The 26,514-nt window shown below is 48.8% G+C and overlaps 1 protein-coding gene across 10 annotated transcripts in view; it reads right to left on the bottom strand.

Annotated features, from left to right (window-relative positions):
• Positions 1 to 6,250, bottom strand: part of CAMK2B (calcium/calmodulin dependent protein kinase II beta) — a 102,976-nt gene extending 96,726 nt beyond the window's left edge. For 9 of the 10 annotated variants that reach the window (XM_069462143.1, XM_069462138.1, XM_069462140.1 and 6 more), the window contains exon 1: positions 6,013 to 6,077. In XM_069462143.1, the coding sequence (XP_069318244.1) occupies positions 6,013 to 6,077 (65 nt within the window). Of the gene's footprint in view, positions 1 to 6,012 lie in introns of all 10 variants that reach the window. The other variant, XM_069462137.1, reaches the window with a different exon arrangement.
• Positions 6,251 to 26,514: the final 20,264 nt, after the last annotated feature.

Here is a 26,514-nt window from a genome sequence, read left to right as displayed (position 1 = left end):
TCTTTCCCCTCTGTTCTTGGGGAGTCACAGAAAGAAAGAAAAAAAAAAAAAAAGACAAGAATATTTCCTTCAGTTCTTTCAAGTGAGACCTGGGAGGGACCTCCTTAGTCCGGGGGGCCTTGAGCTCTGCAGAGTCTCCCTGCGCCCACTCCCGTGGGTGCAGACCCTGCAACTGGCCGTGCTGCAAACACAGCCTTCGTTCACAACCATTGCACCCTAATGACCTTCCAGGCCCTGATTTCAAATACGGGGTCCTATCATCCCCCGTCACGCTTGTCAAAGGACGGGTCCTAATTTTTGGTTTAAAAAATGTGGCCAACATGCATGCACACATTTCTCTGCTAAGAACTGGCAGGCGCTTAGCCGTAAGAAAAGACTTACTGACATGTGGGCAGTCATGAAAGTGTTAAGCAAACAAATTGCAGAATCACATATATGGTGATTCCATTTTGAAATCATATATATCTGATATGTATGTAGATGTGCATATATGTACACACACACACGCACACACACATATCCTCACACTGACATTAAAATAGAGAGTCCAGGTACTTCTGGGGAGTGAGGGAACTTGAGTGTAAAACAATTCACATTTCACTGCCCATACTTCTGTATTACTTGTTTGTTTTTTTTTTTACAAGAAGACCATATTGCCCTGTTAATTTGTTTAATAAAAATTTCAAGTCTTGCTCATCTCAAATGGGGTCAGAGTGTTGGTTGTCTCTGAAGAGAAATGGAAATGACATTCTCACAAAGGGGAACCGAGGGGCAGTTGGGGGATAGTGCCCTTGGTTTGGAAAGGCACAAGACTGCATGGCAAGCAGCTGGCCAAGGACAGGTGCCCAAAATCCTCAGGTCAGAGTAGACCACAAGCTGGCCATGAGTCAGCTGGTGGAGTAATAACAGCATTTTTAAAGCACAGAATGGAGTAGGGTCATGAGCTCCTGAGAAGAGCAGAACATGCATTCAAACTCTGACCCTGTGTGACCTTTACTAGAGGATGGGGGCTTCTCTGTGCCTCAGTTACCTCTTCTATAAACTTGCAATGATCACAGCACCTATTTCACAGATTGAGCATGTTAATATAATAAGCACCATTTAGCGCTAGCAACTGTTACCAGAAAAGAAAGAGTCTGGGTAGCAGGCATGCAGATATATTCTTAGCTCTCAGCAAAGTAGGTTATGGTATAAAAATACCATTAAATAGTAACTAAACTAGCATCACCTTAATGCACATCTTGCCAGCAACCTCAGCATGTGCGACTTTTTAAACTACCCTACATTAAGGAATCAAGACCAGGAGGACTCGAGCTGGCCTCCTTGGAGCCAGGCCAGCAGGCAGAGGCCCACCTGATTGACCCCTTCCCCACAGCACGTGTAGGAGCACCCACCTCAGGCCAGGTGCTGGGGACACAGCTGTGGGTAGGGGACTGGACCTCTGCTTCCGTGTGGGTAAGCTGCCCAGAGTGTCAGATGGGGCAGACTGCGAGGGAAAGACAGAAGTGCTGGCGAGGAGATGGGGACCAGGGCTGGGCTCCTGGACAGCCTGCTGAGCAGCCCAGGGAGGGAGCCGGTGGAGAGGCGGGCAGCGAGGGGGAGAGGGCTGGCTTGGCCAAGGCCCCGAGGCAGGAAGTGCCTGGTGCTCTCCAGAGAGGGAGAAAGCAAACACAATGATAGCTCCTCCATCAATTCCTCTCTTCCCTGGCAACCAGCTTCAGAGCTTGGAGACTCAAAAATTGATTTGCTCTGAATTTCCTAAGTTTATCTATTAACTACCTAGCAGGCCGTTCACTGGTTCGGTGCAAGCCTCTTGGCAGAAGGCATCTACCAGTTGACAGTGATGCCCCCACCAGCAGCCAGGTCACAGATGCCCCAGGACACAGCCTGCTCTCTGTCCACTGGGGCCCACTGGATGGAGTCAAGGACAGATCAAAGTCGGTTCTGGGCCTATCTGAGGTTCAGGACAAGCTGGGAGGGGTGGGAGATGCCCTGGACGGGAGCTCAGGGGCCATCCTTGCTGCCTGGGCTTGGGTAAGTTGCAGGACCTTCCCTGAATTTGGTTCTTTGTCTGTAAAACAGGGGTGGGGAGAAGAGCCTTCCTGGACAACTTCAGTCAAATAAAATCAAAGGTTTAAAGCAATGTACATATTAGATGTTGTTACAGTGTAGACCATGAGCCCAAGTGCCATCTCCCCCAGGACAGGAGGGATCCATGAACCCCTGAAATGATATCCAAAACCTCACAGGAGCTGCTTTCTTCCAGAGAGATCATCCATGTTTTAAAGGCGACAACAACTGCCAAAAAGCAGAAGATTCACAAGCCTGAATACAAAATGTGAGACCTCTTCCCACCCAACAAACTGTCAACATTTACAACCTGCCAATGCTGAGGGACAGCAGCGCTAGGGGTGGGGGTCCCCATCCCTGCCGGTGGAACTGAGCATGGCAGGGAGTGTGGTGGCACCTGCTGAGACAAGGCATGCAGACCCTCACAGGCAGCCCCACTGCCAGGGATTCACCCTAGACAAAGCCGCACACCTGCGCCAGCGGACACGGACATGGCGCGGGCACAGTGTGCAGGGGGAGAGCGGACACTGAGACAACCTAGATTTGCAGCAGGAGCGGAGCAGGTAGACGTGGTGTTCGTACTACAGGGCGCTGCGCAGCAGCCCGCGATCAAGTCAACAAGACTACGTTGAGCAAAAAATACAAGTGCCAGGTTTTTTATATAAATTTAAAAGAAAACACAAAAGAATCCTATATATTAGTTATGGATACTTATATGTGTGTGTAAATGTGCCAAAAAGAGCCTAGGAGGGAAATGCAAATGCAGTAGTTAGAGGAAAATGGGTTATTTATTTGCAATGCTTTACTTCTTGTAAGTTAAAAAAAGGACTTAAATCAAAATGACAAAAGATTAACAGTTTTCAATTCTGGGTAGAGAAGACACTGGTATTCGTTTTATTACCCTGGGTATTTTTCTGGATTTTTAAAACCTATCCAACACAAAATAATTCAAACTGCACAGCTGGCCGGTCCATGCCAGGCTGAGGGTGTCCCTGCTGTGCTCTGTACCTGCTCCCAGGCCCCCAGGCTCAAGGTGGCTCTGCATCCCAGCCGCCAGGCTGGGCAAGGAAAGGCACACCCCATGGAGCTGGGTAGGGCAGGCCCCAGAAAGTGGCTCCTCTTGGCCAGCTGACCCTGCTGCCCAGGCCCCTGGGGAAGATCCTGGAGCAGGGACAGCAGAAAAGGGATGGGGCAGAGGAGGGGGAATGGCCCGTGGCCGAGACACACATGAGCAGCTATAAGCCTGCCCTTCCTTTGGGCAGGGAGCTCAGTGTCACCTGACTGGGCACCACGGGCTGCAGCTTTAAATAAACTTGGACGTGTCCACCTGGGGCCTGGAAGCAACACCAACTGTGCCCCAGGCAGGCACTATCAACAACCAGCCAACATGGCCACCCGAGAGACCCCAGCCCTGCGAATGGGCTGAATTCCCACAGCTCAGCCCTGGCCTCAGACATCTCCCTTGGGTGCCATGCCCTACCCTCTCAGTGGTCCCATCCATAGCACAGCTGCACCCTGGGGCACTCAGTCCCCTCCCTACTCCAGGGCCACTCAGCAGGGCAGTGATAGGCCCTTGGCAGCCTCCAGGGCCTGGTGTGTAGCAGGCATCCACAAAGGTGTGCTGGGCTGAGCGGACTGCTCCTGGCTAGGATGCCACCCTCATGTCCCAGGTCACAGTGCTCCCCTTGACACCAGGCTTCACTGCTCAGTGCACACATGCGTGGATCTTGGTGCCTTCAACAGAAGGCCACACTTGCTCCCTTCTGGTGGCACCTCATCCTCTTGCTTCCGAGGGAGGAGCCCAGCAGTCTCAGCCTCACCTGGTCTCTGCTGCAGGCGCTGCCCTCTCAGCCTCCCTGGAGGCAGCCCCCAAAGACCTCCATTCCCTAGTGTGGGTGGCAACAGCTGAGAAAACCAGTCCCCGCTGGGGCTGGAGGCTGGGGCTGGGGGCCACCTGACACTGCTGCTGCACACAGCGAGGCTCACACCAGAGTGAAGCAGGGAACCACCAGAGTTGGTTGCACGTGAGGAAACTGGGGGTGTATGGGACATCTTGAAAGAGGCTTCTCCAGAGGAGACCAGGGCCGCCAGGCGTAAGGGCCTGTGTGTTCCTGGGCATGAGCAGAGAAGATGACAAGAAGGACCCCCAGGGAGGAGAGGCTTCCCACTGCTGACCTATTCCTCGGAGAACCAGGCGCACTCATCACCTGCTGCCCACCTGCCCCTAAGGCAGCCAGGACACACTTCTGGAGGACAACAGGACAGACCTGTGCATCTGAGGGTCTGAGGGCTGGGGAGCCAGGCCCCCCTGCTGGGGGACAGCCCTGGGCCTCCCATCCACATAGGAGGACACCTTACCATCATCTGAGGGCCCCCAGCCCTTCACCCCCTTCCTCACAGCCCAAGCCAGGCCCTGGAAGTATCTTCAAGGCCTGTGTCCCCAGAGCCCACAGGGAGGTACACACAGTCCCTGTGAAGGGGTGTTGGGCCCCTCCCCTCCCTAGAGGCATCGGCCCTGGGGAGGCTCTGCAGGTCCACCCAGCCCCCACCAAAGGGTCCCCTGGGCCAGCCTTGCTTCCCTACCCTGAGCCACCCAGCATGGACTTCATCACTCCGCTTGGCTCCCTACCCCCCACCCGGATCCTCCCCATGTGCAGGGGTAAGTGGGGATGAACACACCCCCACACTCCTCCAGCTCGGCACTCCACAATTATCAATGATCAGCGTCCCTCGCCCACCACAAGGTTTCACCAGACACTTATTTAGTAAAGGAAAAAAAGGATCTGCTGCGGGATGTGTAAGAGGAAATCTCGCCAGCGCCCCCACCTCGCAGGAGGGATGGAGGAGGGTGGGGGAGGATGGGGAGAATCAGGAGGAGCCAGCAGGAGGGGGAGGATGGGGCTCTGGCCCAGCCAGGCTGGAGACTCAGGAGTTCTGAAGCAGCCCCGAGGGATGCCAGGTGCAGCCAGGTTGATTCGCAGAGCGGAGACCCCCGGCCAGAAAGAAGGCCCCTGAGGGGCTTCCTGGTCTCTCACTCCAGGGGCGAAGCGGGTCTGGGGCCCCCCCAACCCACAGCGCTTTGCCCCACAGCGCTCACGCTGCGAGCAGAGGCCAGGAGCCACAGCACCTGTTCCCCGTGCGGCCTTACCAGAAACAAGCCTGCCCCTGTAGGGCCCCCCCACGCAAATAACCTTCTTCAAAATCCAGCACCCACCTACCTCTCTGACCCTGAAATTAGAAGCCTAGTCAGGCTTCTCGTCTCACCCCCTCATCCCCATCCCGATGACCTGATGCAGGCTCCCTGACCTCGCTCTCCTTCGCCCCCCAATTCCTGTTTCCAGAAGAATCTGAGGGAAAATCCTCCAGAACCCAGATTCCCCGGGGGACCCACGGCAGAGGCTGCTCCCACGCCGGCACCCCCCGCGCGGATGGGGCCACGCGCAGGAGCAGGCGCGGAGCAGGTCCCGCCACCCCCGCCGCCACCGCTCGGATGGGGGTGGGGACAGCGCGCCCACGCCGGGGACGACCCTCTGGGGCCTCGGCCGACCCCTCCCGGTGCTCCAGACCCCGAGGCCGCCCCCGCGAGCCCCTCCTCTCTGACCTCCCCGCCGCCAAATGCGTCACGTCTGCCGGGCGCTCTGGGGACACCTGCTGCCGCCCCCGCCACGCCGAGTCTCGAGCCCGGAGTCCCTGGCCCGGCCGGGCAGCCGCGCTGGGCAGGGCTGGACAGGGCTGCGCGCGCTGAGGTCCGGCGGCCAGGCCAGGGGCCGGGGCTCGGGGGTCCGGGCCGCGCGGGGCCGTGCGCTCGGCCCGGAGCCCGGAGGAGCCGGCGGCGCGCGGGGCCGCAGTGCGCCCAGAGCCAGCGGCACTGAGGGTCCCGGCTACTTGGGATCCCGGCCCTCCCGGATCCCCGGCCCAGCCCGCGCGCGCCGCGGCTCTTACTTGCCAATATCCTCGTAGAGCTGGTACTCGTCGGTGAAGCGGGTGCAGGTCACCGTGGTGGCCATGGCGGCGGCGGACGGGCTCGGCGTGCGCTCGGCTGCGCTCGGGCGGCGGCGACTTCGGCTCCCGCTCGCGGGCACGGCGGCGACACGGGCGCGGGCGCGGGAGACACCTCGGCTCGCGGCGCCGGGCGGGGGCCGGGCTGGGCTGCGCCGGGCGGCGAGCGCACGCGAGATCTGCTCGCTCCGTCCCCGCCAGGAGCGCGCCGCACACCTACGCGCGGGGAGGCGCGGGCGCCGCTGTCACCGCCGCCGCGCCCGCCCCGCCCGCCGCCCCCTGCACGCGCCTCATCCGCACCCTGCACACGCCGCTCCTGCGCCCGCACCCGCACAGCACCGCACCCGCGCGGTGCGCACACACCCGCACCCACATCCGTGCCCGGCACCCTCAACGCGTCCGCACCTGCACCTGCACCTGCACACGCGCCCACGCCCGCACCCTCCCGCACCCTGCACACACCCGCACCCGCGACCTGTACCCGCACCCAAAACCCGCCCCTGCACCCACTCGCGCCCTGCACATGCAGGCCACCTGAGCCAGCTCTTCCACTTGCTACCCCCCTGCTCGCGCACACACACAGAGGACCAACGGTAAACCCAGCCTTCTCTTTCCCCTGAAGGCCCACCTCACCCTGAGAGCAGGAGAGGACTGGGGCCCACATGGGAGGCCAGGGGCTGCTGTGCGGGCTCTCCACAAGACCCACGTCTCACACCCCCTGGAGGAAATGCTGCCAGATCCCTCGTGTCCAGTCTCCATCACCCTCCACAGGGTCCTCCAGTCCACCTGGCCTGGCAGCACTGCCCAGGAGGCATGGGGTACACACTGGGACACTAGGATGAGTGAGCAAGTGGGGCTGCTCCCTCCCCTTGGTCCCAGCCCTCCATCCTCCAAGGACTGGTCTCTGAAATGGAGGTCGTGGGAAGCAACATTTGGAGTCCAGGCTTATGGGCCTTGAGCGGGGAAAACAGGGCTGCTCCATTAGCCACTCTGGGGTCCTGAGCGCTCATAGCCACCCTGAGGGGGACACATTTTCCCCTCCCCAGGCCCGGTCCACCTGCCTTCCCCTTGCTCTGGCCTAGAGGAAGAGGATCTATCCACTCTAAGTCCCTCTTGAAAGTGGCCCTGAAGGCCAAGGAGGAGAGAGCAGGGAGGCAGGGCCGACCCGGTTTCCCATAAAAGAGCTTTCCCTGAGGGTTGGCACCTGGGCTGCCGTCCAGAACCAGGACCTCAGACCTACCGGGCTCCAGCACCCCCACATTCTTCAGATGGGGTCCATCCTGGGCAGACTCTGAGGAGGGAGTTTCCAGCAGCCAGCTCTGGATTTGGGTCATGCTGCTGCCCTGACATGACCTGCTTAGTGTTCCCCAAGGACAGATTCTAGGCCTGTCCCGCTCATTGCTCTCACCCCAAGGCCAGCCCCGGGCTAGCTCCAGAAGCCACAATAAACGTTGCCTGGATAAAGACGCAAATGAAGGGATTCTGGAGTGGGGGCCACTGGGGCCCTCAGGGGCCAGGATGTGCTTGCACAAGCATTTGGGTGATTCATCAGCTGTGGCAACAAGTCCTTGCTCTGGGTGATTTGCAGACTCGTTTGCACCCAGCAGACGGCTAGAGGATGAGAAACTCAGGCTAAAGGCAAGTGCTGGGTCACGCAGGGAAGTCTCTGGCTGAGGAGGCAGAGGGAACATGGCCTTGACTTCAGCAGGACATAGGCAGAAAGGGAGACCTCGTCCATGCCTCAGTGCTGGAGTTGGACACGCAGAGCCCTGAGCCATCCTAACAGACAGACTGGGGTAGTCCTGGAGAAGAACTAGAAGCTGCAGTCTGAGGTTTGTTCTTGGGGTTACATTTAACACTACAGGAGCCTCTCCCGGCACCTGCTGGGAGCACCTACAACCTTACCTTTCTGAGCTCAGAAAGAAGAGGTAGGGCCAGACAATAGAATACAATCAGCAAAACAAATAAAACAAAATTGCACCCTTCTGTAAGTCAGGCTCTTTCTAAACTACTGTGAAGTCACACACACTCCTACTAGCATGTCCAGGAGCTGATAAAGTGATGTTGGCATCCCAGTGACAGCTGACATTGATTGTGCTTACATACATTTTACATGTATTATCTCATGTAATTCTCAAACAATCCTCAAGGCATGTACTATCATTATCCCCATTTAACTAGACGGGACAACAGAGAGAGAGGTAAGGTAATTTGCCCCCAGTCACACCACCAAGAAACGGCTGGGACTCACACCCCACAGCCCCATAAAGAATCCTTACCTTTTCACACACTCAAACACACACATGCAAACACACACACATTCATAAAACACGCACACACTCACACGACTTCCTGTAGCCCCAGGCAGGGACATGGCAGCCCTCTGGGTGGTCTTTTGTGAAGCCACATTTTGAAAGGTGGGGAGGCTGTCTAAGACAAGGGACACAAAAGAATTTGGGGTCACTAAGTGGTGCAATTTGAGGCCCACTGTGTCCTGTACCTCCCTCCCATTCTACTCCTGTTGGCACCTGGGAACCCGGGGAAGCCCCTCTGAGCTGAAGCATTAGCAACATGAGGGGGAGCTGCGGTGAGAGGGCAGGAAGAGCGGGTGAGTGGGCACCAGACTTTGGGGAAGGGCTGGGCCCAGACAGCCAGGCCCACAGCCCACTCACAGAACAGCCCTCTCCCCGCTCCAGACTCAGGGTGCTCCTCCCTGGCAGGGGGAACAGGTTAGAAGGAAGAAAGCCTTCCAGTCATGACTGTCTGGTCCCAGGCCCCAGAAGCCTGGTCATCTGGCTTTGGCTCTGGTCGAAAAGGCCCAGACTCCCCCCTCTTCTCACCCCCAACCTTCAGGAAGGGCCCTCTTCCACCCCCGCCCCATGCCATCTCCGCCTCCCACCTTGTCCTTCCCAGCTCTCTTTCGTAAGCGAGGAGGGCTCTCCCTCTCAGGTGGCAGCTGGGGCGGGTATGGGGAATATCAGTTCTGGGAGGTTATTGTTAGGACAGTCACCATGGCAACAAGCATCACATCTGCAGAGCCAAAAGTGCTGCACATGGGGCTCATTCTCCCAAAGACAGCCATTCCTGCCCTATCCCCTCGCCTCCAGGGGCTGCTGTCATGTGGGAGGATGTCACTGCACCTCGTCTCCCAGGCCCAGCCATCTGCCCAGGAGGGCAGGCTGTGTGTCCCAGAACAGGAAGACCCTAGTCCATCCAATTGTCTGGCCCTTGACATGGCAGCCCATACAGGACACTGTGGCGGGCATATGGGTGGCGGTGGTGATGGTGGCAGTGGTGATGGTGGGGGTGATAGTGGTAATGGTGATGAAGACAATCATGGCGACGATGATGACGGTGATGGTGGTGGTGGTGATGGTGATGGTGATGGTGGTGATAAAGGCCATAGCTACAATTGGCAATGCACTCACCACAAGCCAGAAACCATTCTAAAGGTCCAACATCCACCACTTCATAAAAACCTCATGACCACACTATCATTACCTCGCTTTTACAGATGTGGAAACCGAGACACAGACTCCACCTGCCCGCAGGTCACACTGCTATCCCGGCATTGGCATCTGGATCTGCCTGACTTCATTGCTAGTGCTTTTAACCACTGTGCTCTGCTCAAGGGCGGCCACCGGCCTTCCTGGTGCAGTGATTGTGTGCCCGGCTCGGCTCAGGCACCAAGTCTCATCAGGGAACGAGATGGCCAAAGATGCTGCCTCCGCAGCTGACACCCAAGACAGACAATAAGCAAATAAGAAAGCATAAAGCATCAAGTAGAGACGTTTGCTATGTGTAGACTAAAAACAAAGTGATCTGCTAGAGAGTGACAGGGTGGCAACTTCAGAGTGGAGGCTATGGACGGCCTTTCTGAGGAGGTGACATCTAAGCTGACGTCTGAATGACAGAGAGAGGCTAGCCTTGAGAGGATAAGGGGACAGGTGTTGGCAGAAGAGGCCGCCGTGCCAAGGCTCGATGGCTGGACCGAGCTGCTGTGTTTGCGGAATGAAGACGGTGGGGAAAAGAGAGGTGGCAAAGGTGTTTTGTGACCGTTCATCTGCAGATTCTGTTTGACACCGGAGTCCTCCCAGAGATTTTGAGCCACGTTGATGACTAACAAGCAAAGAAGTAAAGCTAACCGGTAAGCCCCCGGGCCATCGGCGGGGTCCACAGGCCTGGCTCAAAAGCTCCGCCTGAGGACATAGGGCGGGAACCCCCCAGACTTCCTTCTCACTAGGCATCTAAACATAAAGTGGGCACCGCCACCTGTCTGGGGGACACCACACTCTTGGGCAAAGGGAGGGAAGTGACAGCAGCCCCTGCTAATCCCACTCCCAGGCTGGGGCTCAGGCCTCTGGCTGGCTAGGGTTCCCTGGAGTACCCCTGGGCCTCCCTGGCCCCCAGGCAGGGTGGACCCTTCCTGCCTGGCTCCATCCTCCTGGAGGTACCTCGAGCCCTAGCCCCAGAAGGCTGGGCACTGTCCCAGCCCAGGCCCTAACCCAGGTACCTCCATCAGCCCAGAGTGCTTAGGCTGACAGGAGCAGGTCCCAAATGGCCAGGGAGTGGCTCCCAGCTCCTTCTTCCCACACAGTGGACACCAGGGACTTGTCATCATGGAAATGCCTCCTAGCATGGGTCAGGAGACCCTGTGTTTGGGCCCCTCCCATTCTCCCTGTGTGGCCTCCACCCGCAGGTGCAAAGGCACTGCTAAAGCGGGAGGACTGGCTGTGAGCCCGGAATTCCCAGCACAGACACAGACCTGTGCTCACCAGCCTGGGCTGGCACAAGGCAGATGTCGTTTCTTTCCCCTAAGTATCAGGGGTGGCACTTTGGTGGTCACTTTGGTGAAGCCCTCGGGGACCAGGCTGCCTCCAGCTTTCTGCTCTGGCATCTGGAATTTGCCATCTTCCTGGTGCTTCAACATGGAGATCCAGCCATCACATCCATGTCCCCAGCATAGAGAAAGGGAGGCTGCACGGTGGGCACCACTTAGCTTTTTGCCACTTGGCCCCAGTGACAGCCAAATCACATGACTTCATTTAACTGCAAGGGAGGAGGGGATGTGGGGTGTCTATGGCTGAAGAAATGGAGAATGGTGCTGGGGACAAGTGTGGTCTCTGCCACTGTGTCCCCGAAGTGCCCCGCTCATTCTCTGGCCATGACTGCTAAGGAACCAAAGTCCATGGAGCACAAGGCAGCGGTTTCTCGGTTCTACTTTGTGATAGATGCTAATATCTAATAGCTATGAGGACTTATTATTGTTGACAGACACCAAATACTATAATATGAAGATAATATGCATAAATACAGGACAGCCACTTTGAAGAACTGTTTGGCCGTTTTTTATAAAGCTAAACAAATACCTTCCGTCTGATCTGCCAATTCCTCTTAGGTATTTACCCAAAAGAAATAAAAACATATATGAGGGGAAAAAAGAAAGCAAAAAGTTTTACAAGGGCATTTGGAGTAGGTCTATTCACAGTAGCTGAAGGTGGAAGCAATGCGAACGTCCACAAAGCAGGGACGTAGGTAAACAAATTGCTGAATACAAATAAAGGACAACTGCTGGCACCCTCAACAACATGCATGAAGCTCTCAGACAGAAAACTGAACAAAAGAGCCAGACACAAAGAATACACACTACATAATTCCATTTCTACAAAATTCTAGAAGTAATCTATGGTTGTAGAAACCAGCAAAGTGGCTGCCTCACGGAGGGCTGGTGGTGCTGGGATTGATTTGAAGGGACTCAGGGGATTTTCTGGGATGTCAGAAATGTTCTGCATCTTTTTGTAATTATACAAGTATATACATTTGTCAAAAACTTAGCAAACTGTGCCCGTAAAAATCAGTGCATGTTATGTAAATATAATTTGCATGTAAGTTCCATGTAATTATGTATGTAAATTACACCTCACCTTAAAAATTACATGAAATATATGTCATTATTGATATTCCACATGGAGAATACACTTTAGTTTAGCCACATGGAACAGTCTTGGCAATAGATCAAGTATTAGGAGAAAAGGAAATCACAAAAAATTTCTACAAAAGCAAGAAGCACTGCAATAAAATGTAAAAGAATAACTGAAGGAATGCCAAATAAATCCACTCAACAGGAAATTTAAATCACAAACTATGGAAACTATGGAAATGAAACTTGTAAACAAAAAAGGAAACCACTGTGCTTCTCCACCATGAGGGCTCTGCTCTGCAGATGTCCCCCAGGGCCACCACCTTGCTCCACCCCAGGTACACACGAAGATCTTTTTAAATTTAAGGGCATAGCAAGTTAGGAAACACTGGTGGGGTTTTTTTCCCTATAATTTTCATTTGGTTTTGTTCTTTGTTTGTGAACTTGAGCGATGTCAAGCATCCGTGCGTTCCTGTTTTTCACTCTTGGGACCACAGAAGGGCTGGGGCTGAGGCCGCCCTGCCACTCTGAGCATCTGAGAACGAGGACCGTGCGGTCCCTCCTGCCCCGATGCCCATCTGCAGGGCCCAGCGCAGCGCAGGTGACCAGGCCAGGAGGCACGGAGGGTTTTGTAAGGCAGCTCGCGCTGGGTGCTGGATGCCCTGTAGGCTCAGTTATTCGGGGTTTCAGAGGAAAGAAGGAATTTGTAATAAAGATATGCACAGCAGTGCTATTTATAACTGAAAAAACTGGAAACAACCCAAATCACCCCCCACAGGGGATTGGCCTGGCAGAAACAACGGAGCCAGTGGATGGAGACGCGGGGCCACGTGACAAGTGGGAAGGGAGAGAGCTCCGTGGATACAAGAGCTTCATGCGTGGGGGACGCCAAATATAACGCAGTTTGTACACAGCCACCGTAATTATGGAAAGCTACACGCATGGACATACTTACAGGTGTCAGGCGACAGCAAGCAGAAAATAGCCAGAGCGATTACAGTCAGAGCCAGCATTTCTTGAGAGCTTCCTGTGAGCCAGACATGTTATTACAGCAGCACTTTGCAAATGAGGACACCGGGGCCCCGAGTGGTTAAGTGACTTGCCTGAAGACAAACAGCAGTAAGGGATCGGGGAGGAGGCTGGCGTCTGAGCCCTGCGTCGCCAGCTCTGTGCCCAGCTGCCAGCCCCCACCCCAGGTCCTCGTCAGGCCTGGGGGCTGCGAGTCACCTGCAAAGGCGACTTTGTTCCAATCATAAGGATTCAAACAGAACCCGAAGATCCCGGGGCATTCCCCCCTAAAGAGACAATTTCTCCCCTCTGCGTTCCTCCACCTCCCCCACCAAAAATGTTGGCGTGGGTAGTATAGAGTCAGGAGTGGGAGGGAACATGTTTTAAAGCTGCATTTTCTTGGCCAGGCACAGCGGCTCACGCCTATAATCCTAGCACTTTTGGAGGCCAAGGCAAAAGGATCATTTGAGGCTGGGAGTTCAAGTCCAGCCTAGACACCATCTCTACAAAAAATGTAAAAATTAACCGAATGTGGTGGCAGTGCGTACTTGTAGCCCCAACTACTCAGGAGGCTGAGGCAGGAGGATTACTTGAGTCTAGGAATTCGAGGTTACAGTGAGCTATGATCACACCACTGTACTCTAGCCTGGGTGACAGAGCAAGACCCTGTCTCAAAAAAAAAAAAAAAAAAAAAAAAAGGCTACATTTTCTTCCTTTAGAGAGTGTCCTGTGTGCTCTCTCTGCCCTCCAGGGATTCCCCTCGGCTGACTCTGAAGCAGGCACCACCCTCTGGGCCCTTTCTCAGAGATGGGCCCTCCTCAAGTTCAGGGTCTCCCACTCTGACACTCATCACACGGTTGCTGGACACCCCTTCCGCCCCAAGAGTCCCTGCAACCCTGGCAGAGCCAGTGGATGGAGGAAGGGGCGGTGGATGGAGCCTGAGGCCCCCAGGGTGGAGTGGCCCCTGCCTGGCTCCTGCCTGCACTTGTCCTTCCCTGGGTCGTCTCAGAAGTTTGGCACAAGGGATACGGCCCTCTTGCTTCTTTCCCCAGTCCCTGCTCCAACCTCCCACTCCATATCCCAAGGCTGGCAGGCCACCAGGGCTTAGGGACTCTGATACAGGATGATCACAAGAAGAAGGGATCCCCGAGGGCAGTGACAACAAATGGCCTATGACATGTCAGGGCGCACAGCGCCTATCCGGTGCTGCAGCCAGGCTGGGCTGTGGCCTTGGCCATTTTTTTCTGTGGCCCCTCTCTGAATGCTCCTCAGTCCCTGGCCTGGCCGGGCACCGTGCACACACCTGGAGGGAGAACTTCAGCGGCCGCCTGACAGGCAAAGTCTGCCAGGTGACAGGGTCAGCGTCCAGGTCAAGGAGCCCTCATGCTGCTGCAGCTCCTGGGCCCGGAGCACTGAGCAGATGCCACCTCCCACTGCAGTTGCGTCGCAGTGGCTCTTGCCAGGGCTTCCTCCCAGGATTTTCGGTCTCTGCAAGGGCTGGGTGGGTCCTGGTGTCCCCACCATGGGCTCCTAGGGATCTTCTGCGCCCTCCTCGCCTTTTCATTCCCCAACACCGTTCCCCGCCCCCAGAGAGAAATTGCTGGGGGCCAGGCCTAACTACTGTTCTACCACACCCTGAAAACTACACACGCAGTGACCTCACCTTTGTGGCTACCACCTGTGTTAACAACAGCTACCATGTATTGGTGGAGGGCGAGAAGGGGTCCCTTTGGGATAGGATTTCAGAATCAGGACTTGGTGGCGCACTGTAAGTGAGAAGGGGGTAGTGGAGGGGACCAGGGCTGCATGCATCTCTCCTGCTTTTCCATCTCGGGTGGCAGGATGGAGGGAAAACGAAGGGGAGGAACTCTGAAGGAGTGTAAAGTCTAAGCCCTCCTAAACATCCAGTACGTGCAATGTCAGGTGAAAACATGGTCTGGACACCAGAACAAAGAGAAGAATCAAAGGTACAGACCAGGGACTCAACAGAAGGCGGGTTGAGCCTAGTGAATGTCACCAGGAGGAGAGAAAAGGGCCCGTGTGGGTCTTTAGGGGATGCAGCATCAAGGAGGTGGTCTGAGGAAGGCGTGATTCAAGATGCCGAGGGGAGAGCAGAGGGTGCGGAAGCCGGGAGAGAAGAGAGCTGTGGGAGCCGGCTCAAGACGTCCCTGGGCCGAGAAACGCTGACAGGGTGCTGGGCCGGAGACTGCGCCGCAGCAGGTCAACAGGCGTTGGGGGATCAGGACGTGGAAACAGGCATCGCCTCCTACCTCAGCACTTACTTGTGAGCTGGCCTCCGTGCCTCACACCTGTAGTCCCAGCAACTCGGAGGCTGAGGCAGGAGGGTCACGTGAGGCCAGGAGTTACAGGTCAGCCTGGGTGATGCAGCAAGATCCTGTGTTGAACAAAAAGATTACTTGTGACTTCAGTTCTGGACATTATGGGTTAGCTGCTGGAGCTGTGAGGGGCAGCAGAAGCTGGGGGCACGTGCGGAGCAGAGCATCAGAGAAGAGGGAGCCGCTAGGCAGGGGTCCCCACAACCTCCTGTGGGAGCCCTGTGAGTCCTTGGCTGAAAGTAAGGCTGTACGTACAGAGGGCAGGGTTGAGTCATGCCAAATCAGAGGAGCCTGGGAAACATCTTGGATTTTCCCACAGATCTGTAGTAACAAAACATGATACCCAGCTGAGCAGCCTCGGGTCATCAGCCAATAACTGAACTGCCTACTAAAACAAGAATCGACATCCTTCAGAGGAAGGTAACAGATTCTTGAGTTTCACAACATATTTGCCACCATTTCCAGTATTCAATTTTTTAAAAAATCACTAGATATACAAGGAAACAGGAAAAGGTGATGCCCAGGCAAGAATAAAACAGTCTATAAAAACAGAAACTAAACCTACAACGACCCAGATGTTGGATTTAGCAGACTGTAAAGCAGCGATTATGAATATGTTCAAATAAGTAAAGGAAGATATGTTCCTAACCAGTGAATGTACAAGAAATGTCAGCCCCCAAATGGAATACATATATATGTGCAAACTTTAAAACCAAAAAGTATAATAATTGACATTTAAAAATTTTTAAATTCACTGGAAGGTTTAACAGCAGGTTGGAGGCAGTAGAAGAGTCAGTACACGTGAAGACAGGTCAATAGAAATTATCTAACTGGAAGATCACAGAACAAAAGGCTAAAGGGAAATGAACAGAGCCTCAGAAACTTGTGGGACAGTATCAAATGGTCTAATGCATGTGTAATTGGAGTCTCACAAGGAAAAGGCTGTGAAATTGAGGCAGAATAAATATTTGAAGAAATGCTGGTCCCAAACTTCCCAAATTTGATGAAAAACATCAATTTACATATCCCACATTGTCACTAAACCCAAATCAGGATAAATGTAAAAATAATGACACTCAGACACACAAAGTTCTGAAAACCTAAGAAAATTCTGAAAGCAGTCAGAGGGTGAAAAAACACATTACTTACAGGAGAACAATTTATACAAATATTACCGACGTCTCACCACAAACAACGGAGGCCAGAAGACAATTGAATGACATCATCAAAGTGCCATAAGAACAAAAGCTGTTAACAAAAAGTATTCTTAATTCAGCAAAAATGTCCTTAAAAATAAGGTTAAAATAAAGACATTTAGATAAATGAAAGTGAGAGAATTCATTGACGGAAGACCTGCAATACAGTCAAAGCTATGGACATGCTTCAGGTTGAGGAAAATGGTACCAGATGGAAGCTCAGACCTACAAGATAGAAGAGAGAGAGGTAGAAATACCCAGACGGCCCCATCCTGGCCATGTGATAGAAGCTACCATCACTAGGAGTGGGCAGTCCACACTGTGGGCTCCTGGTGTCAGTGCCAGGAGAACACAGCATCGCCTCTGCACAAATTATGACACTATTAAGGCAATAGGCAAACTCTGAATGGGGGCTGTGGATTAGATGGTGATAATGGATAAAGACTGATTTTCCGACTTGGTGAGTTGTACTGTGTTTATATAGGAAAAGAGCTTTGTGTCGCACAAGGGCATAAAGGGATAATGAAGAATCGTGTCTACAACTTGTTATCAAATGATTCAAAAATAATGTATGTTTATATATACATAGAAAGAGAGATTTAAAAGGCAAATGTAGTCAAATGTTAACAATTGGGGAATTTAGTTGAAGAAAATATAGGAGCTCTTTGTATCATTTTGCAACTTTTCTGCAAATTTGAGATTACTTCAAAATAAAACAAACAAACAAAGGAAGCAGCTTTGTTAGGGCGTGAAGGGGGAAGAGAGGGCAACAGACTAGAGCAAGGGGCGTACCTCAGATCATCCCCCTCCCACAGTGTAGCTGCTGTTGTGACCTCTGCCAGCATCGATTAGTATGGCCTGGTTTTGAGGTTTAAATATTTGGAATAATAAAGTAGTTTCTCTTTTGTGTCTGGCCTTTTTCCCCCTTGACGTTATGTTTGTGATACCCAAACATGTTTCTTTGTGTAGCAGTAGCAACTTCTCATTGCTGTATAGTCTCAAACATGTGACTGTACTGCTATTTATGCCTCCGTTCTACTGCTGATGAATACTAGGTGGTTTCCAGTTCTGAGCTAGGATGCATAATGCTACTATGAGCATCCCTGTGCATGTCTTGGTGAACATATGCATGCATTTCTGTTCAGCAAATACCTAGGAGTGTAATTTCTGGGTCACTGGGTAGATGGATGCTCAGTTTTAATGGACACTGCCAAATGTTTCCAAGTCTGCCAGTTACATTCCCACCAGCACAGTAGGCGGTTCTGGTTGCTCCACAGGCCTGCTAACGACAACTGGTATAAGATTTTTAGTCATTCAGGTGGGTGTGTAGGGGTATTACACTGTGGTTTTAATTTTAATTTCCCTGATGACTCATGAGGGTGTGTGCCTACTCATGTGTTTTGGACCATTTGGCTATCCCTTTTTGTGAGATGTAGTTCGTATCTTTTTCCCATTTTCCACTGGGCTGTCTTTTTCTTATGGATTTGTAGATTTTCTTTATATATTCTAGATGGGAGTCCTTTGCAAATATCTTTTCCCACCCTGGCTTGTCTTTTCAACCTCTTGCGTGTTATTACTGGTAACTTTTAACAAATGTAAGTTCTTAATTTCAGTGGGATCAAATTTATCAACTTTTTCTTCAATGATGGCATCTGTGCCTTTTTTGTCATATTTAAGAAATTACTACCTACTTCCAAGGTTACAAAGATATTCTCCTATTTTTTTCTCTACAGGTTTATTGTTTATTCCTCAGATTTAGTTCTACAATCCTTATGCAGCAGGGGTGTCTGTGTGTTGTAAAGTAGGCATCAAGTTTTCTTTCCTTATATATATTCAATTCACCTAGCAATAACTGTCTTAAAAAAATTCTTTCCCCATTATACGAAAAAGTATTAACTTTGTCATAGATTGACACACGTGTGGGCCTGTTTCTGGGCTCTGTTCAGTTGCATTGGTCTATTTGTCTATCTTTGACCAAGATTACGCTGGATAATTACTGTAGCTTGATGGTGAGTCTTGACGCATGCTGGGGTAATTCCTCCCTCCTCCTCGTTCTCGTCCTCTAACTCCTCTTCTTCCTCTTTAAATTTATCTTACCTTCTCTTCTTTGCAATTTCAAGTAGATTTTAGAACCAGCATGTCATTTATACACAAACACAACTTCTGGGATTTGGTGAGGAGGTGTTTGCTTTAAATCTATACCTCAGGTTCCAGAGAATTGAAATTATTTCAATATTGAGTCTTCCAATCCACGAACATGGTATATATCCTTCCATTTATTTAGGTATACTTCAACTTATCTCAATAGAGCTAATAATTTCCTGTGTAGAGGTGTTTTGCATGTCTTTATTAGATTTATTACTAAATAATTGATGTTTTTGAATATTATTTATTATAAATCATAATTTTTATATCTCATTTTTAATTATTTTTCGCTGGTACATATAAATACAATTTTTAAAATATTGACATTTGTATTAGTCAGCTTGGGCTTCCATAACAAAATACTGTGTGCCTTAAACAACATAAATTAGTTTTCTCCCTGTTCTGACAGCGAGAAGTTCAGGGTCAGTGTGCCAGCAGGGTCAGGTTCTGGTGAGGGCCCTCTTCTTTGCTTGCAGAAGACTGTCATCTTGCTGAGTCCTCACCTGGCCTTTCCCCATGCACGAAAGGGAGAGAGATCTCTCTTTCTTCCTCTTCTTAGAAGGCCACCAATCCTATTGATTGGGATGCCACCTGTGTGACCTCATTTTACCTTAGTTACCTCTTAAAGCCCCATCTACGGTCAGGCACATTGGGGGTTAGGGCTTCAACATATGAATTTTGGGAGGACACAATTCAGTGCACAGGAATATTGTAGCCAACAACCTTGCTAATTTCACATATTAATTCTAATAAGTTGCTTAAAATTCTTTTTGATATTCTATGTACACAGTGATGACCTCTGTAAATAATAACTTTTGTTCCTTCCTTTCTAGCCTTTAAGTCTTTTTCTACTTGTCCTTTGCACTGGATGCGCTCTCCAGTACAATGACAAGTAGTAGTGTGATTGTGGGTATCCTTGCCTCATTCCAAATGCTGGGGAAAAGTTTTAAATATTTCATCATTAAGAAGGTTTTTTATAGATACTTTTTAACAGAATAAGAAAGTTCCCTTCTATTCCTAGGACATGATCTGAATAATTCTAATCTTTCTAAAATGTGTTGAAACTTATGGCTCAACCATATGATCAATTCTTGTAATGTTCCATATGCATCAGAAAATAGTGTGTACTCTTGTCATTATTGGGTATGGCGTTCTACATATGCCAAACATGTCAAGTTTGTTAATCATGTTGATCAGATCTTCTACTTACTGAATTTTTGTCTGCTTGTTCTCTCATTTATTATGGGAGGTGGGTTAAAATTTTCCACTATGATTGCCAGATTTTCTATTTCTCCTTTTAGCATTGTCAATTTTTATTTCATATAATATGAAGTTGTGCTAATTTCATACAAATTTTTAATTGTATATTTCTGATAAATTCACCTTTTTATCACTATGTGTCCCTCTTTATTTATAGTAGTTCTTATTTTCTTAGTGTCTATTTTGTTTAATGATAGTGGAGCTACATCAGCCATTCTTTCAGGTAGAACTTGCATGGTATACAGTAAAAGATTATCTCATCAGGCTTGCTTGGTCCAAACCCTGCACATTCCAAGAAAGGACTGTGGCCCATGACAGGCTCCTGGGAGCTAACCTTTGAGCTCTTCAAATATCTTGCCTAAAAAGTGTGTTTTTGTTTGCCTGGGGCCTTGGGCCATGCAGTTAAACTAGTGTTATGGACCAAATTTTGTGCCCCCTAAAACTCATATGTTAAAAACTTACCCCCAAGTACCTTAGAATGTGACTGTATTTGGAGATAGGGCCTTTAAAGAGGTAATTAAGTTAAAATGAATCCCTTAGGGTGAGCTCTAACCCAATCTGACATATATCTTTATAAGAAGAAGAGATCAGGACACATAGCGTGAAGACCATGTGAGGACACAGCAAGAAGGCGACCATCTGCAAGTCAAGAGAGAGGCCTCATGAACCAACCCTGCTCCACTTGGTCTTGGACTTCCAGCCTTCAGAACTGAGAGAATGAGTTTCTGTTATTTAAGCCACCTTGTCTTTGGCATTTTGTTATGGCAGTCCTAGAAAACCAGTACAACCAGATAGCTTATGCTAATGATGTGACTTATGGTGAATGCCTGCTCTTGTATGCTTGAGGCCCTAGGCTATGCTCTATCAGTTTGGGGGCTAGAGACTGAGTAGGTAAGGTCAGTCACATATACAATGCATGCCTATGTGACTGAGCCCCCATAAAACCCTAGACATCAAGGCTTAGGTGACCTTCCTTGGTTGGCAGTACTTTGTATGTGTTATCACACATCATTACTGGGAGAATTAAAAACATTCCGTGCAACTTCACTAGAAGGGGACATCTGGAAGCTTGTGCCTGGTTTCCCCTGGACTTTGCTCATGTACCTTTTCTCTTAGCTGATTTTAATCTGTTACTTTCTGCTTTAATAAACTGTGATCAAGAGCATAACAGTGCTTCTGAGTTCTGTGAGTCCTTCTAGTGAATCGTCAAGCCTGAGAGTGGTCTTGGGGACCCATCACACATGTGGTATATATTTTTACATCCCTTTACCTTCAACCTCTCTGCATTCTTATATTTAAGATGTGTCTCTTATAGCAACACATCGTTTAATTTTTTTGGTTTTGATTTGTTTTCATTTGGTCTGTCTTAGTCTTTTTCTTGGAATATTTAGTCCACTTACATTTATTGTACTTTCTGATATATTTTAGTTTATACCTACTAGCAAGGTTTTTTTCTATTTATCACACTTGTTTTATGTTCTTTTCCCTCTTATTTCTTACCTTTATTTGGATTATTTTTTATTATTCCATTCTCTTTACTTGTTAGTTATGCATTCCTTTACTACTGTTTTATTATTTATATGCTTTTCTATTGTTTTAGTGGTTAGCCTTGATGACCACATGCCTGAAGAACTCTCTGTATTCATTTTTTAAAATTTTTCTAAAAATATCTTCATTTTACCTTCATTTTTGAAGAACATTTTTGCTACAGAATTGTATAGAATTCTAGATTGGTAGTTATTTTCTCCAGTATTTTAAAAATGTTATTTCTTGCCTTCTTTTTAAAAAATTTATTTATTTATTTATTTATTTATTTAGAGAGAGGTTCTCACTCTGTCACCCAGGTTGGAGTGCAGTGGCACAATCACAGCTCCCTGCAGCCTTGAACTCCTGTACTCAAGTGGTCCTCCTCCCTCAGCCTCCTGAGTAGTTTAAGACTATAGGCAGGCGCTACCACACCCACCACACTCAGCTAATTTTTTTTTTTAAGAGACAGGGTCTTGCTATGTTGGTCAAGCTGGTCTCAAATTCCTGGCCTCAAGCAATCCTCCTGCCTCAGCCTCCCAGAGTGTTGGGATAACAAGTGTGAGCCACTGCACTCAGCTTTCTTGCCTTCTGACTCTAATAATTTGTGTTGAAAAGTCTGCGATCAGTCTAATTGTTACTGCTTTGAAGTTACTCCATTTTCATCTGTCTCCTTTTAAGATTTAAGACTGTCTTTGTATTTATGTTGCTTGGGATTTGTCCTGTATCTTGAACTTGTGGATTGATGGCATTCATTTATTTCTAAAATTATTATACTCTAATGTATTAATAATAGATAATGCTTATGCTCCATTATCTTTTTTTTTTCCTCTTTCTGGGACTCCAGTTGTACATATTTTAGAATGTTTCAACATGTTCCACATATCTCTTACACTCTTTTCTATATTTTCCATCTTTTAAAACTTTTTGTGCATCAGTCTTGATATTTTCTGCTGTCCTATCTTTTACTAACCCTCTTACACTAATCCTCCAATCTACTTCCATCAATCCTCTCTCCCATTGTGTTCTGTCCATTCTTAAACCCATCTACGGTATTCTAAATATCAATTATTGGGTTTTCAGTTCTAGAATTTATATATTTTTTCTTCAGTGAAATTCTCTATCTTATCTATTTTCTTTAAAATATTAATAATAGTTATTTTAAAATCTGTGCTTCATAATTCCAATATCTGTGTCATCTGGGAATTTTTGCTACTACTTTTTCTTGGTCTCCTATTAATTTTTAATTGAATGTTGAACGTTGTCCATGACAAATTATAGAGGCTCTAGAATCTATTACATTCCTCCAGAGAGGGTTCACCTTATCCTCCGGGGACAGCTAGAGTGTGGGCAGACTACCTCCATTCAAAGTCATATGAGGCAGGATTGAAGTTCTTTTTAAGGCTCATTTCATCTTTGGTTCATACCCACTGTTAGGGTGTTGCCCTCCCCAAACCCAGACTGAGATCTTAAACTCCCATTTGTGTCTCTTCATAACCATGAGATCATTGAAAACGTCACTCAGCTTTTCAATGACATTCATATTAGTGCCTTAGCCCCTCACCATGTGTATTTAACATATAGGCAAGTGCCTCAAGGGAAACCTCTGGGTTTGGAGCTCCTGGCCTCTTGAGTCCTGGATATCTTGTCAGTTCTATAATTAATTTTTTTCTTCCCTTCTCCATGAAATTGCTGAAAGCTCTGCTGGCTTCTTTGCCACTCAGCAGTAATATCGCTACGCTCAGATTCCTAGCCTCTCTCTAAGTCAAGAATTGGTAAACACCTGGAGGGGTAAGTGGTGTGCAGAATAACAGCTCCTCTCTCTTTGGAAACTTGACTCCTCGAGTCCTGGTTGTCTGAAGCTGCCTACTGCCTTCAAACCAATTTTTTAAATCTGACTTTTCTAGTTGTTCTCAGTGGGGACCGTGGTCTGCTCCAAGCACTCCATCATAGCTGGAAATGGAAACTCAAGGAAGGGTAATTTTATAGATGGCATCAAATTGAATGTGTTTCTAGACAGAGTAAAATGAACACATAAAAGTAATTATGACAGCTCCCCCTTACTGAGCACTTTTTATGTACCAGACTCTGTGCTAAGTGGTTACATTATTATATTATTTGGTTTTTACAACAATCTCATGGGCTGGGTACTGTACCTATTCCCATTTTGCAAATGTGGAAATGAAGTTTAAAGGTTAATTAACTTGTCCAGGCAATCTGTTTATCCCTGGAGCCAAAATGTATAGAAAACATTTTTAACATATAACAAAATTTTTAACAAATTTTAAGTGTACAATTCAGTGGCATTAAGTACATTCACAAAATTGTGCAACCATCACCATTATATTTTTCCAAAGCTTTTTCATTACCCCAAACAGAAACTCTTATGGCCATTAAGTAATTACTCCCCTGTAATCTTTCTGTCTCTATGAATTTGCCTATTCTAGATATTTCAAATAAGTGGAATCATACACTATTTGTCCTTTTGTATCTGGCTTATTTCTCTTAACATGAAGTTTTCAAGGTTCACCCATATTGTAGCATGTATCAGAACTTCATTCCTTTTTCTACCTGAATGATATTCCTTTCAATGTGTACAGACCACATTTTGTTTATCCATTCATCAGTTGGTGGATATTTGAGTTGTTTCCTACTTTTGGCTATTGTGAATAACTGCTGCAATGAACAATGGCATACAAGTGTCTGTTTAAATCCTACTTTCAATTCTTTTGTGTATATACCTAGGAGTGGTAATTCTATGTTTAACTTTTGAGGAACCACCAAACTATTTTCCACAGCAACTGTACCATTTTATTGATATATTCCTATCAGCAATGTGTATGAGGGTTCCAATTTCTCCACATCCTCACCAACACTTGTTATGTTCTTTTCTTTTCTTAACACATTAACTGCCATGTGAGTTGTATTTAACTCACACTAGTTTTGAGCCTAGGGCCTTGTGAAGCATACGTAGCTCACATGTCTCTTCACCTTGCGAGCTGTGAGAACTATTTTTCAAGTTGCATATAACTCATGCACAGAAAACAATAAAAATTAACAAATTTTTCATTAAATTAGAAAGAATTGTTTTATTTTCAAAGTTTTTACTATATTTTTGTAATAAAACACCATGGCCCCAAGAAAAAAAATTTTTTTTCTAGTGTGGCAATGTGTTAATTATTGGCATTCTAGGATGTGTGAAGTATATGTCATTGTAGTTTTTGCATTTCCCTATTGAGTAATGATACTGAATATCTTTTCATATCCTTATTGGCCTTTTGTTTATCTACTTTGGTGAAATGTCTATTCAAGTCCTTTGCCCATATTTTGATTGGATTGTTTGTCTTTTTGTTGTTGAGTTGTAGGAGTTCTTTCTACATTCTGGATACTAATCTTTATTAGATATATGATTTGAAAACATTTTCTTCCACTCTGTAGATTGTATTTCCATTTTCTTGATAATGTCTTTTGATGCACTAAAGTTTTTCATTTGAATGAAGTCCATTTAATCTATTTTTTCTTTTGTTGCTTGTACTTTGGTGTCATAACTAAGGAGCCATTGTCAAATGCAAAGTCATGAATATTTACCCCTAAAACTTCTTTTTGTGATTTTAGCCCTTATATTTAGGTTCTTGATCCATTTTGAGTTTTTGCATGTGGTATGAGAAGGGGGTCCAAATTTTTTCTATGAAATAGGCAAATCTATGGCGGCAGAAAGTATATTAGTGGTTGACTAGGCTTGTGGGTGTAGAGCAGGAATGAAGAGTGACTGTTAATGGGTACAGGTTACTTTTGGGGGTGATAAAAATGTCCTAAACTTGATAGTGGTGATGGCTGCATTACTCTGTCAATATACTAAAAACACTGAACTGTATACTGTAATAGGGTAGATTTTATGCTATGTGAATTATACCTCAATAAAGCTGTTATTAAAACAAACAAAAAGAACAGCTGGAGGCCCATATGAGGGACAGGCCTGGCAGCCCTGCCCCCTGCTTCTAGGTGAGGAAACACGCTGGTCAGGAGCCCTCCTGTGGCTGTAAGCTGGACCACTGCACTACCAGGGTCACGTTCTATTAATAAATTAAACTAAATCCAATAAGTGGACCTCTGTCATGGCTTTCCCAGGGAGTCAAACGCAGCTCAGCCGGCCCAGGACACAGGCCTTCTCCGTGGGGCCACATCTGCCTCTCCACAGTTTGGGTGGGACACATCTTCCTGTTTCTGATGTCTGGCTGGCAGGGGAGGGGGAATAATAACCAGGCTGCCCCTCCTCCTTAAAGCAACGAGCAAGACACCTGCCTCCCTGAGCCTCCTCCAGGGACCCAGAGCCTGCAGGCTGAGAGTCTTTGATTCCTAGGAAAAGCTGTTCAGCCACACTTAGCACAAAATGGCAATTCAGAGGCTGAACTCTACCTAGCAACAAGATTAGCAGCTGATTTTGCAAGCTGGTATTTTTATCCCTGGGATGGGAACGGCTGAGAAGAGTGGCCACCTCCTGTTCCCCTGAGGAGCTACTCCCTCCTGTGCCACCTGGGGACCCCGCCCACCACCCAGCTCCTCCTGGCCTCATGCCTGGCTCTGCCTTCCCTTCTCGCTTGCAAGGGTCTGATTCATAGGGATAAGGGTGGGACCTGACAGTCTCCTAGGGGAATGTCAGCCCTCAGTCCCCCGAGGAAGCATCAGATTCCGGGGCTCAGAGGCCCAAGTGGGTCTTTCCTCCTCTCTTCACTGTATCCCTTTTCAGCATCCCTCTGTCTCCCACACCCCAGAGCCTTTGCACTTTCCATGCTGTGCTGCAGTAGCCCCTGGCACTTTTGGCCCCTCAGACAGAGGGATCCGTGGGGCCAGGGCCCCCTCTTCCCCATGGGCACAGAACAGGCTTGTGACAGCTACACGAGGCTCTGGATCGCTCCCTCCTGTTGTCTCCAGTTCATCCTTTCATCTCCCAGCTCTTCTCTGCCTGTCTTCTCACCACCCCTCACAATGGCCAGAACCTCCTGGTAGCCTAAAGCCCCAGTTCCATTTATGTGGGCTGCCATCCACCAAAACTGCC

The sequence above is a fragment of the Eulemur rufifrons genome, chromosome 29, assembly GCF_041146395.1.
Source record: "Eulemur rufifrons isolate Redbay chromosome 29, OSU_ERuf_1, whole genome shotgun sequence".
NCBI classification, from domain to species: Eukaryota; Metazoa; Chordata; class Mammalia; order Primates; family Lemuridae; genus Eulemur; species Eulemur rufifrons.
Note: the sequence above shows the minus strand (reverse complement) of the source record. Positions and strands in the feature narration are given on the sequence as shown.